This window comes from Neltuma alba, unplaced genomic scaffold (assembly GCF_004799145.2).
Source record: "Neltuma alba isolate B1F8T4 unplaced genomic scaffold, ASM479914v2 tig00011331_pilon, whole genome shotgun sequence".
NCBI lineage: Eukaryota > Viridiplantae > Streptophyta > Magnoliopsida > Fabales > Fabaceae > Neltuma > Neltuma alba.
The window spans coordinates 118,337-134,884 of NW_021636036.1; the positions used below are offsets into that span (position 1 = coordinate 118,337).

Genomic DNA, 16,548 nt, shown 5'->3' on the forward strand with positions numbered 1-16,548 from the left:
TCAAACCGGAGGCCTTCGCGACGTCGACGGCGAACTCTGATCAGTAGCATTCTGCTTCAGGAATTTCACAGAGCTCCAATCCTTCGAAACAAATGGCGGCGTCGTGGAGATCGTCAACGCCGATTTCTCCATATCATCGCTTCCTTCCTTCGTGCTCCATTCTCCCTGCAAAACGACGTCGTTGCTGCTAGCGCAACGTCGAAGCCTTCTCCTCTGGTTCCCAAATATCTCCTCCTTCACATTCTCCGGTAATCTCAGTGTATACCTCTCAGTCATCATCATCCCCTCGCGTGCCATGGTGAGAGAGTGACCCGTTGAGTGTGACCTCTCAAATCTTTCCGACGCCGTTGTTGTCCCCGGAATCAGACCAGTGCTTCCGCTTTCTTCACCCACGTCAATCGTCTCCGCCATTGGCTCCGACGACTCCACGGTGCTTTGTTCCTCGATTTCAGCATCTGCATCAGCCGGTGATTCATCGGGATTCGACTCCGTCACGGCGTCGGCCTCCTCATTCTCGGCGAAATCCGAGGGAGAGAGCTTGGCGCGGCAAACAGGGCAAGTGAGACGTGAGGCGAACCACCTATCGATACAATCGGGATGGAAAACGTGATTGCATTTTGGCAGCAAGCGGATCTTGTCCGCGTCCTCGAACTCGCTCAGGCAAACGGCACATTCCAGAGCTGAATTCCCGATCCTGAGATCCCTCACCTCGGAGTAGACGAGGACAGGGCATCTCTCGATGACTTCACGGCGGCGCTGCTCTGCGGCTGCCGCGGCACTCTGAGCATCACTGCTGGCACAGGAATCGACACAGTGACGAACCAAGAGGGAGAAGAAAATAAAGAAGACAATGGCACCGAGGAAGGCAACAATAATAATATTGAAGTGAGATTTGCTCAAAGATTCTTTTAAGACTGAGCCGACCCAGGCGGACGATGCGCCGGTGGGCTGTGCATGGGAGCAACGGTGGCGGAGGCTGAAGAGTAAGACTAGCAACAACAGGTGGGCCCAGTGTATGGGTGTTGACTCCATCGTTGAAATAGATTTTCAATTTCAGGCAACTTTAATTTTCAGGTGAAACTCAAATAAATAAATAAATAAATAAAATTAGAAGGTCTCAAAAGGGAATGTATAGGAGGATATATGTATGGAAAGTGAAATATATAGAGAGACGATTTATTTATTTCATGTATAGAGAAGAGGGAATTGAGAAGACGATGGAGGAGGAAGGGAGGGTGGCAGTTATATAGGTGGGTTTTGTAGTGGGTGGCATTCTCCTGAGAAGACACGTGGCAAACTAGAAAATGGAAAACATATAGGTGGCTTTGTCAAGCCCCAACAAAGCTCCTTTCCTGCTTTGTTTTGTCCACTTCACTTCACTCAGTAAGCTCTCTCGCTTGCTTATTTTCAAACAATTGTTGAGCAATTCCCATTATAAAGTGTATTCTTTAAATTATTTTGAATTTGTTTAAGAATTCTTTTTTTTAAACCAAGATTTAAGAATTCATATATAACTTGAGTCTGATTCTTTTTTTTTTTAATTATGTACATAATGAAACATATTTACACATATAGCTAGAAATATGTTGTATATAGTGTTAAAAAAAAAAAAGAAGAAGAGCTACACTCCTTTAAAAATATGAGTCACTGGATATTTCTGAGCAATAAATTTCGGGATGAGATATTTTTCAGCAATTTTCATTTTCATTTGTTTTATTTTCCCCCCAAGTCTCCCCACCTCCCCCATCAAGAATATTCTCTGTTAAGATTTTGATTCTTTTCATCTCGTCTCATTTCAATTCGTCTATTTCTGTACTCGCTTTGTGCCAATGGTTAAAATTTATTTAATTATCATTTGTTTCTTATAAATAGATCTGAAAGTAATACTTCTTCCAATGTCTAATATTATAGCTAATTTAATATTTAATTTGGTTTTAAATATAAAACTCTAATTTGTTTTGACTTTCTTATTTATTTATTTTTTTCAAAGTATTTCTTGTAATAGTTATACATGTTAGGTAATTCTAACTAATACACATGATTAGTAAAAGTATTCTACAAAAGATAATACATACTTATTACAAATTACTAGTTTAACAAACTTTCTTAATTTACTCAAATTAATCATTAAGCTCTTATATTAAGAATCAAATGTAGTATTTATTAGCCAATAACCTTGTAACAAATTTAGGTCACAAATTACTATGCAAGTTATTTGATTAGGCTCAAAACCAATCTTGAAATTAAAAAAATTAGTTAAATTAGTTATTTATAACAATGTATGCTAACTTTCCTAAATTACTCCCTTTAATTATATGTATTAGAACTATGCCTTAATAAGAACCCCTTACTATTAATAGGAATATTTTGAAGAAAAAACAAATCTGAAAAACAAAATAAATTAAAATCTTATATTTAAAATCAAATTCAATGTCAACAATATATTAAAAACCAGAGAGTACTGCTAAACAAACAACAGGTCTTTTTGATATCATGCAATTCGGTGCTCTTGTCATTTTCCCCTAAAATATTATCAAAATCAATGCAGATTATGACATTAATTAATTTGCGGGAAAAAAACTCCAACTTGAAACTTGCGCTGTTGATCTCCATATCAATAATTGATAATCGATTTCAACATGCCCTTGTAATTTTATCTATAAAATAAAGAGAGTATTTTTTACCACCAAGCACTTGGATCAACTGATTAAGTGTTGTTCCAGTTTAACCAAAAGTCACAGGTTCGATCCTTTTGATAATTTGTAATTGTAATTCTCTGAGAGGTTGGCCAAGACATCGGGTGAAGTAATTCAAAAAAAGAGAGTATTTTTTTATTTTTAATATAAATCATTTTATTAAATTTATTGTATTAAGTACAATTTTATTCTTAATAATTTATTTTGTAGATTTAAATTTTTTCTTTATTTTATTAAAAACATATTAAAAATGTCTCATAAAAGATTATATCAGTATTTCTTATTGTTTTAGTTTGTGGTCTTTGTTTTAAACTTTTTTGGTCTGTCCAAGAAATGTTCCAAAAGATCCGCGAAGTCCGTACGCTGCAGAAGAGCTTATTTTGGTTTGTACACAATCAGCCGGTAGCATGGGTTGGCATATTGTCAAATTCGGTGCCCCTTGTTTCTTTCTCGGGAAAAAAATTGGAATTTTCTTGATGAAGAGGTTGAATTCTGTACGGCCTTGAGCCTTGTTTAGTAAGTTTCTCGGCATTTTTTAAAAAAAGTTAATATTATTTTTGGTTCTTTAAATTTAATTTAATTTTGATTTTGATTTTTTAATTTTTTTATTTAAAATATTGGTTTCTGTAATTCAATAAAAATTTGAATCATTTTATCTTTTGAGAGATCAAAACTTATAATTTAAAATTTAAAAGATTAAAATCGAAATGAAGGTAAACTAAAGATTATATTAGCTTTGAAAAATGGAATTTACTAATTTATCTTAATTTTTTAAAAACAAATTGATCATATAAAAACATTATGTTAGATAACTTTTAAAGATTTTTATGTTACATTTTTAAAAAGAGGCCCACGAACTCAAAAAATAATGTTAACTAAAAATTCAAGTGTTTATTTTCTAATTATTAATTAATACAATTTAGATCAAATTCTATCCATCATACAGAGAAGAATACAATAGGGGCAAGAGAGAATTCTACGCGTAAAACGTATGCAGTTATATAAATCAATAAATCCAAGGAATGCGATACTAACACAAACTTTTGTTACTATTTACTATAAGAATTAAATAAATAATTTATTTAAATATAAAAAATAATTAACTTAATTATTTATAAAAAAGTATTATTTTTTGAAATATCTTTTTTTAATTATTTGCATTAAAACTTGATAAAAATCTTCTTAATATATGTAATTGATAGGGAAAAATTATGAATCCAGTGGACAAAATAAATTAAGATAGAACTAAAATAAGCTTCTAAATAATTTCTATATTTAGAATTAGGAGTAATTGAAATTGAAAATGAGAAAAGAAACAAATAAAAAAGAGACAAGAGGTGAGAAAGAAGGCGGGAGAAGCGAGAAGGAAACCCAAAAGAAGGAAAAAATTGAAGACGAGAGCCGCAAAGCGATGATGGGGTGAAGTCATGAGCCACAAAAATTGGCGGCGGCTAAATTTTGCCGCTTCATCTTCGTCGCCGGCTTACACGGCTTCTCTGTTTACTTTTGTACATAAATTTTCTGTTAGTTTCCGCCCTTCCCTTATACAGACAACATTCCTATGGATCGATCTACGTTTTGGAATTCTTCCATCTCAATACACGTTGCTTCATTTCCCAAGTTACGTTACGTAAAATCATCTCATACTTTCATTAAAATTATTATTTTAATAATTTCTATTTTGTGTGTGTATAATTAGGGTGACTCTTATTAAAGTTATTTGTGTTAATTTTTTTAAGGGTTAAAATGCATCCAGTATTTTGAAATATTTTTTCGAATGCATCCAATAATTTGAAATATTTTTTCGAATGCATCCAGTAACTTAAAATATTTTGTGGTGTATCTAGAATCCTAAAGTATTTTTTTTAAGTGCATATAGCATCTTGAAAAACTTTCTAGTACATCCAGTACCTTAAAATAATTTTTTAAGTGTGTACAATATCCTAAAATATTTTTTGGTACATCCAGCATCAAGACAAGAAAAATACTTTATGATGCTAGATGCACATGAAAAATATTTTAGACAGTTGGATATACCATAAAATACTTTTCAGTACTGAATGCATTTGAAAAAATATTTCAGAACGTTGGATGCATCTAAACCTTTTTCTTAAAGTACCCGTTTTGATAATTTGTATGAGAACTACTCACTTGATGAAAAATTATTTAATACGTACAATTAATAAAGAAAATTAAAAAAATTATAAATTTGAATGATAAAATAAGTTGAGATATTATATTTAAAACTAAAATAAAATTATCTTCGATCCCTTACATTTAAGATTGGAGAGAATTAGTTTTCTGAATTTAATTAGTTTATTGCTAAGAGGTCACCTAATTGTTCTTTAGAGATTAGTAGGAAAAGACATAATTTTGAACTTAGCTTTTCTCTGTTTATCTTTCCCTCTATTATCCTTCTATACACTCTACTATACACATATTAATTATGACCAAAATTTAAATAATCAAAATTTAATATTTTGTTAAAATTGTCATCAAAATATAAAATTATGAAGTAAATGAAGAAATGCAAACCACACACTAAAACTTAATCTGAACAATTCAAAATTATAGTGAACAAATAAACAAAATTGTAAAATGGTAAATGTTATTTAAAATTTGATTTAATAATTTAAATATGCAGTGGAGAGGTAGCAAAATGAAAGATAAATGAAGGGAAGCCAATTCCTATAACTTTCCTTTGATTAAAGTTTATTATCCGTGCCAAAAGAGAGATGGTCAAAGTTGGTCAAAGGGAACCCCACCCCACCAAAAAAAAAAAAAAAACTCCACGATGCCCTGTGATTCATTTGGATTTGGAACCTGTCAGTAAAACAAACAAACAAAAAAAAGCAAAAAATCAAATTAAACTTACTTATAAGTGATTTTGTTATCTATAACCTGCTATACAGTTTTTTTGGCCAAACCTAATACAAAGTTTCAAAGTTTTGGTAGCAAGCAAAAAAGCATAAAATTTTATTGCTAAAATTTTCAAAAAAAGAACACAGCGTAAAAATCTGTTCATGTTATATATAAATTATCTTGTTTATAAACATAAATAATGTAATTTCAGAGGTATTCCCCCAATTTAATGTTATATATAATTGTGTACTGTGTGTATATATTTCCTAATTATTATTTTTCAATTTCCTCTATTTCATCCTCAATATGTGATTGATAATTAGTGTACCTTTTATTTGATCTCTAGACCATCAACAATTTCTTTACAATATTTATTATATTACATTAAATGAATTCATATTTTCATAGAGATATAGGATTTACTTTCATATTAAATGTAATATTTCAATCTATTTTATTTTATGAATTTACAACTCTTTTTCTAAACAATCATAATTAATTGCACATATTAAAAGAATGTTTCTATGAACTAAGGTAACTTTTAATAAAAATTATTAAACAAATATTTTAGAAAAATAAACATATGATTATTATAAATAATTAACGCAATTTTTTTTAATATTTGCACCTTAGTTCCATAGCTTTTAGTTTTAGAATAAGATAGAATATTGAATTATGAAAAAATTACATATACTCTCTATTTATATATCACTTTCAACATATTTTAAAAGAGAAATCTTAAATTTCGCTAACTCTACATTAAATTTTTAACTTTATTTTTATTTAATATACATTATACTCTATGAAAATAAAATTAACACAATAATAAATGAAGGATAAAATAAAATATTTTTATAAAAATTTTCTCTCTTTACCTTATAAATAAAATAAAAAATTCTCTTTTTGTCTTATAAATGAGACCAATGAGCATATCCCAGATTATTTATCATTAAGCCCCACAAATTTATCAAAATACCGTCAAGTCTCTTGAAATGTGGATGTAATTTTTTGCTCATAAGAAAGGACAAATATATCCTTTGGCTTAGCCGTTTGCTAGGGGTGTTCATGGAGTCCAGTGGCCCGCTATGCCCGCCCAAGCCCGCAAGAAAATACCCAGCCTGTCCTAAAAAAATGGCCCAAAAGATATATTGGGCATGTTCGGGCTGGGTAAATTGTCGGGTAAGGCTGGGCATCGGGCATGGTATGTTGTCCTGCCCATTTGGCCCTGCCCGCAAAAATATATATAATTTTATTTATATATATTTTATTTGTCTCATATTTATCTCCTGAATCAAACACATTATTGCATCAATATTCAATATTCATTATACTTATTTATTTTCAAATGATTTTGAGAGTAAATGTGTTATCATTTACTATGATTTGTATAACCATTTTCTTTTTTAGTACAAACATTATGACCATTAGCAATTTATATAATTGATCCATGCTCTTATGAGTATTTGGGAGTTATGGGAAAAAAATATATTTACATTTGGTTGAGAAATTTTAGAAACTAGAAAAGCAATTAAGTTTAATAAAGTATACTAACAATATTTTTGTTTGTCATAATTTACTCCTCTTAGCTACTATAAAATGTTGTTTCATAATATATTAATTAGAAATAACTAAATTAAGGTCAAGTTGCCATTTTAATATAAAGTTACATTAGATTATCTAGAGGAACATAAATAACTAGTTAAGTAATATAGTATATTGATTTGCTGGGCATGGAAGCCCGTCCTGTCCAACCCGCATTTGCCCAACCCGAATTTACTAGGGCTTTTCATGGCAGGGCCGGGCAATAGGCTGCATTTTCAAACCCGTTCATTTTTCGGGCTGGGCATCGGGCAAGGGTCCTACCCTATCCAGCCCTGCCCATGTGCAGCCCTACCGTTTGCATTGGTCAGTTGTTAACTCTGTTGACTACAAGCATTGATTGGTCAATGACCGGCAGAAGCATTTTTAACTAAATTATTAATACTTTCATATTCACCAGTTCAATTTCTCATATTTAAAATTTAACCTCTTAGACCATAAGTAGACCTTGTTATGCCATGTTCTTGTTAAGCTGTGAATTTCAAAATTTGCCTCATAAAGTTTAGAGGAAGATTTATAAATATAAGAGAATTATTTTTAAATCAATTTGCAAACTTTGAACAACCAATAGAAAATTTATGTAGGTTTATTGTAAATATAAAAAAATTGAATAATAAATAATAGTTATATTCAAATTATTATCAAACATTAATATCATAATTAAATTATTTCCCAATTTTTAATATATTTTTGTAATTTTCTTAATGATGAGAATTCTCAATTAGTTTTTTTCTCTTTATTTTGTACAAAGTCAGCAATATTTGCTAGGGATCATATCGCAAAATATATAATATGACCCCGTATACAAATTTTACCATTTCATGTGAGTCCTTGGATTTAAAAATAAAACTAATGTATTTAATTATTACATACAAAGGGGAAAACTCTATAATAATACTTTACATAAGCTTTTGAATAGTCATTGAAAGGTTTTATATATAATTCATGAAATCCTATAGGATATCATAAGCGCCTTTTCATCAATCCGATGAGCACAAATATGGGCTTTAAATACATAGGAATATGATGACTTATTTTTTTTCCAACCTTTATCTGTGTATATTCGTACTTTTTATGATGGTGAGAATTCTCAACTAGTATTTTTCCCCTCCCATCGTAAAAGGTCAGCGTATGCGCTATATATGTATATACGATGAAATGAAAAAAAATAATGTATTTAATTAATATTATTGCATACAAAGCAGGAAACTTTATAGTGGTACCATGCATCAGCTTTTGAATGATCATTGATAAGTTTTACTACCTCCTTCAATCCTTAATATAAGAGGTAATTAACTATTTTAAGTAGATTAAGAAAGTTTATTAAGTTAGTTATTTATAATAAATATGTGTTTTTTTTTCTTAAATACCCTTACTAATTATGTGTATTAGTTAGAATTACCATTTGATGAAATTTTTAACATGTGCAACTACTATAATGATTATTTTAAAAAAATAAATAAATATGATAGAAAAAATTAATTGGGATCTAGTATTTAAAATCAAATTAGATGTTATATTAAGGGTAGTAGAATTCATGAAACCCTATAAGATATTATAGGGTTTTTCATCAATTCAATCAGCACAATGTTGACTTTGAATACCCATGTGACCTATTAATTACTCATCCCTTCTTGTATATTTTTGTACTGTTTTTTGATGGCAAGTTTTTATATTGACGTTTCTTTCTTACTTCGTACAATATTAGTAATATTTGGAAGGGATATGCTACCTCCGATCCTAAATATGAGAGATAGTTAGTACTATAAATTATACAATAAACTAGTTCTTAGATTTAAGACTAGAGGTAATATATACACATACATAGCAAAATAATGTCAAGGTACTTGGATTTAACGAAACAAACTAATATATTCAATCATTACATGCAAAGCCACAAACTTTATTAGTAGTACTAAATGCAAGACTTTTAATGGTTGTTGGTGGGTTTTAGAATTCACGAAACCCTATTGGGTATTATAGGCATCATTTCATCAATTCAATTAACACTTTGAATATATATGATGATTCACTATTTTTCAATTTTTTCTATCATGACAAAATAATATGACGCAGTATGGAATTTTTTATATGAGGTCCTAGTTCTTGGATTCTCTATTGACATTTCTTTCTTATATGATGACTTTGAATACCTATGATAACTTATCAATTTCTAATCCTTTTCCATACATTTTTGTACTTTTTTTTGATGGTGAGATTCTCTATAAATGTTTCTTTCTTATTTTATACAAGGTTAGCAATATTTGGAAGAGAAATACTACTTTTGGTCCTAAATATAAAAGCCAGTTTGCAATGCAAATTGCAATACCAATTGACTCTTACATTTAGGAACAAAAATAGTATAGCCGAAATAATGTGACTCTATATGCATTTTTAACATGATGTTAAGGTGCTTGGATTAATTAACGAAACAACTAATATATTCAATCATTACATGCAAAGCCACAAACTTTATTAGTAATACTATACATGGGCTTCCTAATAGTCATTGGTGGATTTTAGAAGTCATGAAACTCTATTGGTATTATGGGTAGCATTTCATGAATCCAATCAACACGTTGAATATATATGATGATTTAGTATTTTCCAATTTTTTCTATGACGACAAAAAAATATGACGCTGGTTCTCGGATTCTCTACTGACATTTCTTTCTTATATGATGGCTTTGAATACCTATGACGACTTATTAATTTCTAATCCTTTTTCCTATATTTTGTACTTTTTTCTGATGATGATGATTCGCTATAAATATTTCTTTCTTACTTTGTACAAAGATAGCAATATTTGGAAGGGATATATTACCTCCGGTCCTAAATACAAGAGCTAATTCGTAGTGTAAATTGTACTACCAATTAGCTCTTATATTTAGGAATGAAGGTAGTATAGGTGAAATAATGTGATTCCATATACATTTTCAACATGATGTCAAGATACTTGAATTTAACAAAATAACTAATATACTCAATCCTTACATACAAACCCATAGACTTTGTTAGTAATATCATACATGAGCCTTCTAATAGTTGTTAGTGGGTTCTAGAATTCATGAAACCCTATTAAGTATTATAGGCAAGATTTTGATCAATCCAATCAACACTTTGAATCTATATGATGACTTATTGTTTTCCAATATTTCTATGACGACAAAATAATATGACGTCGTATGCAATTTTTTATATGACGTTCAAGTTCTTGGATTCTTTATTGACATTGCATTCTTATATGATGACTTTGAATACCTATAAGGACTTATTAATTTATATTCCTTTTCTGCACATTTTTGTACTTTCTTTGATTGTGAGGATTCTCTATAAATGTTTATTTCTTACTTCGTACAAGGTCAGCAATATTTGGAAAGAGTATACTACCTTTAGTCCTAAATATAAGAGCTAGTTCATAGTGCAAGTTGCATTACTAGTTAGCTATTATATTTAGGAATGAAGGTAGTACAAGCAAAATAATGTCACTCCATATGCATTTTCAACATGATGTCAAGGTGTTTGGACTTAACGAAATAACTAATATACTTAACCATTACATGCAAAGCCACAAACATGAGCTTGCTAATGGTCCTTGGTGGGTTTTAGAATTTATGAAAGCCTGTTGGGTATTATAGGCAGCATTTCATCAATCCAATCAACACTTTTGCTAATGGTCCTTGGTGGGTTTTAGAATTCATGAAACCCTATTAGGTATTATAGGCAGTATTTCATCAATCCAATCAACACTTTGAATATATATGATGACTTCTCATTTTCTATTTTTTTTTATGATGGCAAAATAATATGATGCTGTATGCAATTTTTTATATGACATTTGGGTTCTTGGATTCTTCATTGACATTTTTCTTTCTTATATGATGGCATTGAATACCTATGATGACTTATTAATTTATAATCCTTTTTCATATATTTTTCTACTTTTTTTATGGTGATGTTTCTCTATAAATGTTTCTTTCTTTCTTTGTGTAAGGTTAGCAATATTTAGAAGGTATATATTACCTTTGGTCTTAAATATAAGAGCTAATTCGTAGTACAAATTGTACTACCAACTAGTTCTTATATTTTGGAATGAAGGTAGTATAGGCAAAATAATATGATTCCATGTACATTTTCAACATGATGTCAAGGTACTTGGATTTAACGAAACAACTAATATACTCAATCATTACATGCAAAGTCATACACTTTGTTGGTAATGCCATACATGAGCTTTCCAATAGTTGTTGGTGGGTTTTAGAATTCACGAAACCCTATTGGGTATTATAACCAGCATTTGATCAATCCAATCAACATTTTGAATCTATATGATGACTTATTGTTTTTCAATTTTTTCTATGATGACAAAATAATATGACGTCATATCCAATTTTTTATATGCGTTCGAGTTCTTGGATTCTTTATTGACATTTCATTCTTATATGATGGCTTTGAATACCTATGTATTTTTAATATTATGTCAAGGTCCTTGGATTTAACAAAACAATTAATGTACTCAATCATTATCTACAAAGCCATAAACTTTATTAGTAATAGTATGCATGACCATTTTTATGGTGATTGATGGGTTTTGGAAGTCAAGAAACCCTATTGGGTATTATAAACACCTTTCTATTGATCCAATCAATACTGTGAATATATATGATGATTTATTATTTTCTAGTTTTTTCTATAACGAAAAAATAATATGACGCCGTATGTAATTTTTTATATGACATTTGAGTTCTTGGATTCTTGGTTGATGTTTCTTTCTTATATGATGGTTTTGAATACTTATGATAACTTATTAATTTCAAATCCTTTTTCATATATTTTTATACTTTTTTCTAATGGTAATGATTTTCTATAAATGTTTCTTTCTTACTTTGTACAAGGTTAGCAATATTTGGAAGGGATATATTACCTCTAGTCCTAATATAAGAGCTAATTTGTTGTGCAAATTGCACTACCAACTAGCTCTTATATTTAGGAATGAAGGTAGTACAGGCAAAATAATGTGATTCCATATACATTTTCAACATGATGTCAAGGTACTTGGATTTAACGAAACAACTAATATACTCAATCATTACATGCAAAATCATAGACTTCGTTAGTAATACCATACATGAGCTTTCTAATAATTGTTGGTAGGTTTTAGAATTCACGAAATCCTATTAGGTATTATAGGCAGCATTTGATCAATCCAATCAATACTTTGAATCTATATGATGACTTATTATTTCCTAATTTTTTCTATGACGACAAAATAATATGATGCTGTATGCAATTTTTTATATGGCATTTGAGTTCTTGGATTCTCCATTGACGTTTCTTTCTTATATGATGGCTTTGAATATCAATGATGACTTATTAATTTATAATGCTTTTTCGTATATTTTTGTACTATTTTCTAATGGTGATGATTCTCTATAAATGTTTCTTTCTTACTTTGTACGAGGTTAGCAATATTTAGAAGGGATATATTACTTCTGGTTCTAAATATAAGAGCAAATTTGTAGTGCAAATTGCATTACCAATTAGCTTTTATATTTAGGAATGAAGGTAGTATAGGTGAAATAATATGATTCCATATACATTTTCAACATGATGTCAAGATACTTGGATTTAACGAAACAACTAATATACTCAATCATTACATGCAAAGTCATAGACTTTGTTAGTAATACCATACATGAGCTTTCTAATAGTTGTTGGTGGGTTGTATAATTCACGAAACCCTATTGGGTATTATAGGCAGCCTTTTATCAATCCAATCAACGCTTTGAATGTATATAATGACTTATTGCTTTTCAATTTTTTCTATCACGACAAAATGATATGATGCCGTATGTAATTTTTTATATGACGTCCAAGTTCTTGGCTTCTTTATTGACATTTCATTTTTATATAATGGCTTTGAATACCTATGATGACTTATTAATTTCTATTCCTTTTTCATACATTTTGTACTTCTTTTTAATGGTAAGGATTCTCTATAAAAGTTTCTTTCTTACTTTGTATAAGGTTAACAATATTTGCAAGGGATATACTACTTATATTTAAGATTGGAGGTAGCAAATATACATGCTCACGGTGAAATAATGTGACTTTATATGCATTTTTAACATGATGTCAAGGTTCTTAAATTTAACGAAACAATAATATACTCATTCATTACCTGCAAAGCCATAGACTTTAGTAGTACTACTATGCATGAGCATTTTTGTGGTGATTGGTGGGTTTTGGAATTCAAGAAACCCTATTGGGTATTATAAATACCTTTCCATTAATCCAATCAACACTTTGAATATATATGATGACTAATTTGTTAGTTTTTTCTATAATGACAAAATAATGTGACTCCGTATACAATTTTTTATATGATTCCTGAGTTCTTGGATTTAACAAAAAAACTAATACTATCTCTAATTCTAAATATAAGATCTAATCGGAGGTGTTGCATATATTTAATTAGTGCATATAATAGTAGTACTATGCATGAGCTTTTGAATCGTTTTAGAATTTATGAAACCGCTTGGGATATTGAAGTGTGTCTTCATTAATATAATCAACACAAGTGTTGCCTTAGTAGAGGTATCTTAACCGACATAGAATCTCTCCATTGACAAGCCTCTCTATTGAGCCTCCATTTATATAAAACACAGCGTTTAACATCTTTTTTTTATTTAAAATAATAATAATAAGACACAAGCCTGACTTGAAGGAAAATTTCTGTGCCACTGACCTTACTATTTGATGGGAACAGCAACTACAATGATAATACAAGGCTGATGGCATGAAAATTTTCTTGAATTTACAAGAACGATTAAACGGTGATTTATGAGAATAAGTAGACAACGTTAGATAAAAATTTTCTTTAGATGTTCTTATTTAAGTTTTTCCTCCTCAATGTTAAAATTTGTCTTTAATAATCCGGGTCTTATTTAAGTTTTTCCTCCTTAATATTAAAATTTGTCTTTAATAATCTGGAAACTCTCCTATTCAAAATTGTGGAATTGTTTGTGAATTCATGGATGCCCCTAAGGAATTTCATTCAAGTCATGCTTTTATATTTATTTTATTTTTTATTCAAACGTTGATTTTTCATAGTGGCCTATGTTGATGTTTTTTTTCCTTCTTTTTTCGTGTTTCCTTTTTTAGCTTATATTTAAGTTTTAAGTAATAGATACCAATATGGTTCCCATACTTGGTCTTGAATTTAATAATATAGAAGAGGCATGGCAATATTGGGTTGGCTATGGGGGAAGAATGGGATTTGGTATTACAAAAGAAAACTCTAATAAGAACAGAAAAGATGGTTCTATCACATATTATAGATATGTTTATAATAAGGAAGGAGTGAGGGAACTAGATAAAAGAGACTTCAAAACTAAGAAGCCTTGACAAGAGATAAGAACGAGATGTGAATTCAGAATGATAGTTAAAAAAGTACATAGAAAATACAAAATTACTGAACTATTTTTGGACCATAATCATTCTCTAGAGCCTCATGAAATTGTTTGTATGTTGGCATCACAAAGGAATTTAGCAAAAGCATAAGGCTGTGCTTTGGAGATTGGTGAAGATGTTGGGATTAAGCAAAATAAATCTTTTAATTTAATGAGTAAATATGTAGGAGGGAGGGCTAATTTGGGCGGTACTAAAGATGATGTAAAAAGTTATTTAACATCAAGGAGGAAACGAAGAATAGTCTATGGTGAAGCTGGATGTCTATTTCGTTCTTTTCAACGACAACTAACAAAAAATCCTTCATTTTTTCATGCTTATCAAATAGATTCAGAAGAAAAAATAACGAATGTGTTTTGGGCTAACACATGTTTGTTGATAGATTATGCTTGTTTTGGAGATGTTATTTCATTTGATACAACATACTTTACAAATTGTGAAAATAGACCACTTGCCATTTTCTCAGATTTTAACCATTATAGAGAAACAATGATATTTGGTGCTGCTTTATTATACGATGAGACTATTCTTTTGAATGGCTTTTGAAACTTTTCTAGAAGCATATAAGAAGAAAATGCCATTTACTATATTTACTGACCAAGATGCCGCAATAGCATGAGCCTTGGAAGAAGTGATGTTATATGTAAAGCATGGCTTGTATGCATTCCATATTAACAGAAACATGGTGAAACATCTTAAAAATTTAATGAAAGGTGACTCTCATCTTTTGGGTAAGTTTAGTTTGTGCATATATCACTGTAATGAAGAGTATTTGAGGAAGCATGGAAAGTATTATTATCAAATTTTAATATAACAAATAATCCATGGTTGATGTCTATTTACAAGTTAAAAGAAAAGTGGGCAGCATGTTATATAAAGAACTCAAAGACTCTTGGTATTAGGAGCACACGACTCAATGAGAGTATCATTTCATTCATTAAAAATTGCACAAATCCTAAATAGGATATCAATCAATTTCTTGAAGCCTTTGAATAGGCTGATATGGATAAACGGTACTCACATCAAAGATTGCTGGGGTTGATTTTGAAGAGTTCAACTATGTTTTAACAACTTTCTCAAATTTACACTCCTCTACTTTTTGACTTGTTCTGGTAGGAGTATGATTTGAGTAATGCTACCTATATAAAAGAGAGACAAGAAAGAAAGATAAAAGAAGACGATGATGATGCTATTATATTTGATTATGTCATCACAAGGATTGATAAGAAGGGAGAGTGGACATTGACACTTGAACCACCAAGAGAAGAAAAGGAGGCTACAATTACTTGTAGTTATGAGAAGTTTGAACAATAGGGAATATTATGTTGTCATGCACTGAGAATATATATTATATTACCATGATATCAAGCTACTTCCGTATAAGTATATTTCAAAGAGGTGGACAAAAGAAGCGAGGTGTGGTGTATGATAACAAGGGAAAGGAAATTGAGGTTGATCCTAAATTGGAATGTTCAAATCGATATAAGCAATTGTGTCTAAGGCCGATAAAATTAGCAAGGGATGCATCTGAGTGTCTAGAAACATTCTCTATGGTTCATCAAGCAGTGCTAAAACTTAGCAGTAAAGTATCTTCACTTCTTATTAAATACTCATCAAATGGTGTTACCAATGAAGGTGATGTTGATAATGATGATGGTAAGAATGATGGTCAAGGCATTAGATTCAAAAAGAGAGAACGCAAAAAGATTGATAAAAGTTGGGTTGACAAGCCTAATATGAAAAGAGAAAAAATTAAAAATTCGAAAAAGTTTAGTAATAAGCCCTCGCAATCTTGAAAGGCAAAAAATTTTTACATTGATTTTTTTTAAGTAAATAGCAATATAACCTCATGTTTCTTTAATGAGATTTTTTTTAATGTTGTTGTAGGAGACTCAAAGTACATTGGAAATAGTTAGCTCAT

At 30.0% G+C, this 16,548-nt stretch overlaps 1 protein-coding gene across 1 annotated transcript; it reads right to left on the reverse strand.

Moving 5' to 3' along the window:
• LOC114712053 (E3 ubiquitin-protein ligase ATL6-like) lies at positions 1-1,032 on the reverse strand. Its single transcript, XM_028896504.1, has one exon. The coding sequence runs from the start codon at positions 1,030-1,032 to the stop codon at positions 1-3; it is 1,032 nt and encodes a 343-aa protein (XP_028752337.1).
• Between the last annotated feature and the right edge of the window lie 15,516 nt (positions 1,033-16,548).

Excerpts from the sequence above, each read along its gene's own strand:
- LOC114712053 (XM_028896504.1), bottom strand. The coding sequence starts at position 1,032 with ATGGAGTCAACACCCATACACTGGGCCCACCTGTTGTTGCTAGTCTTA.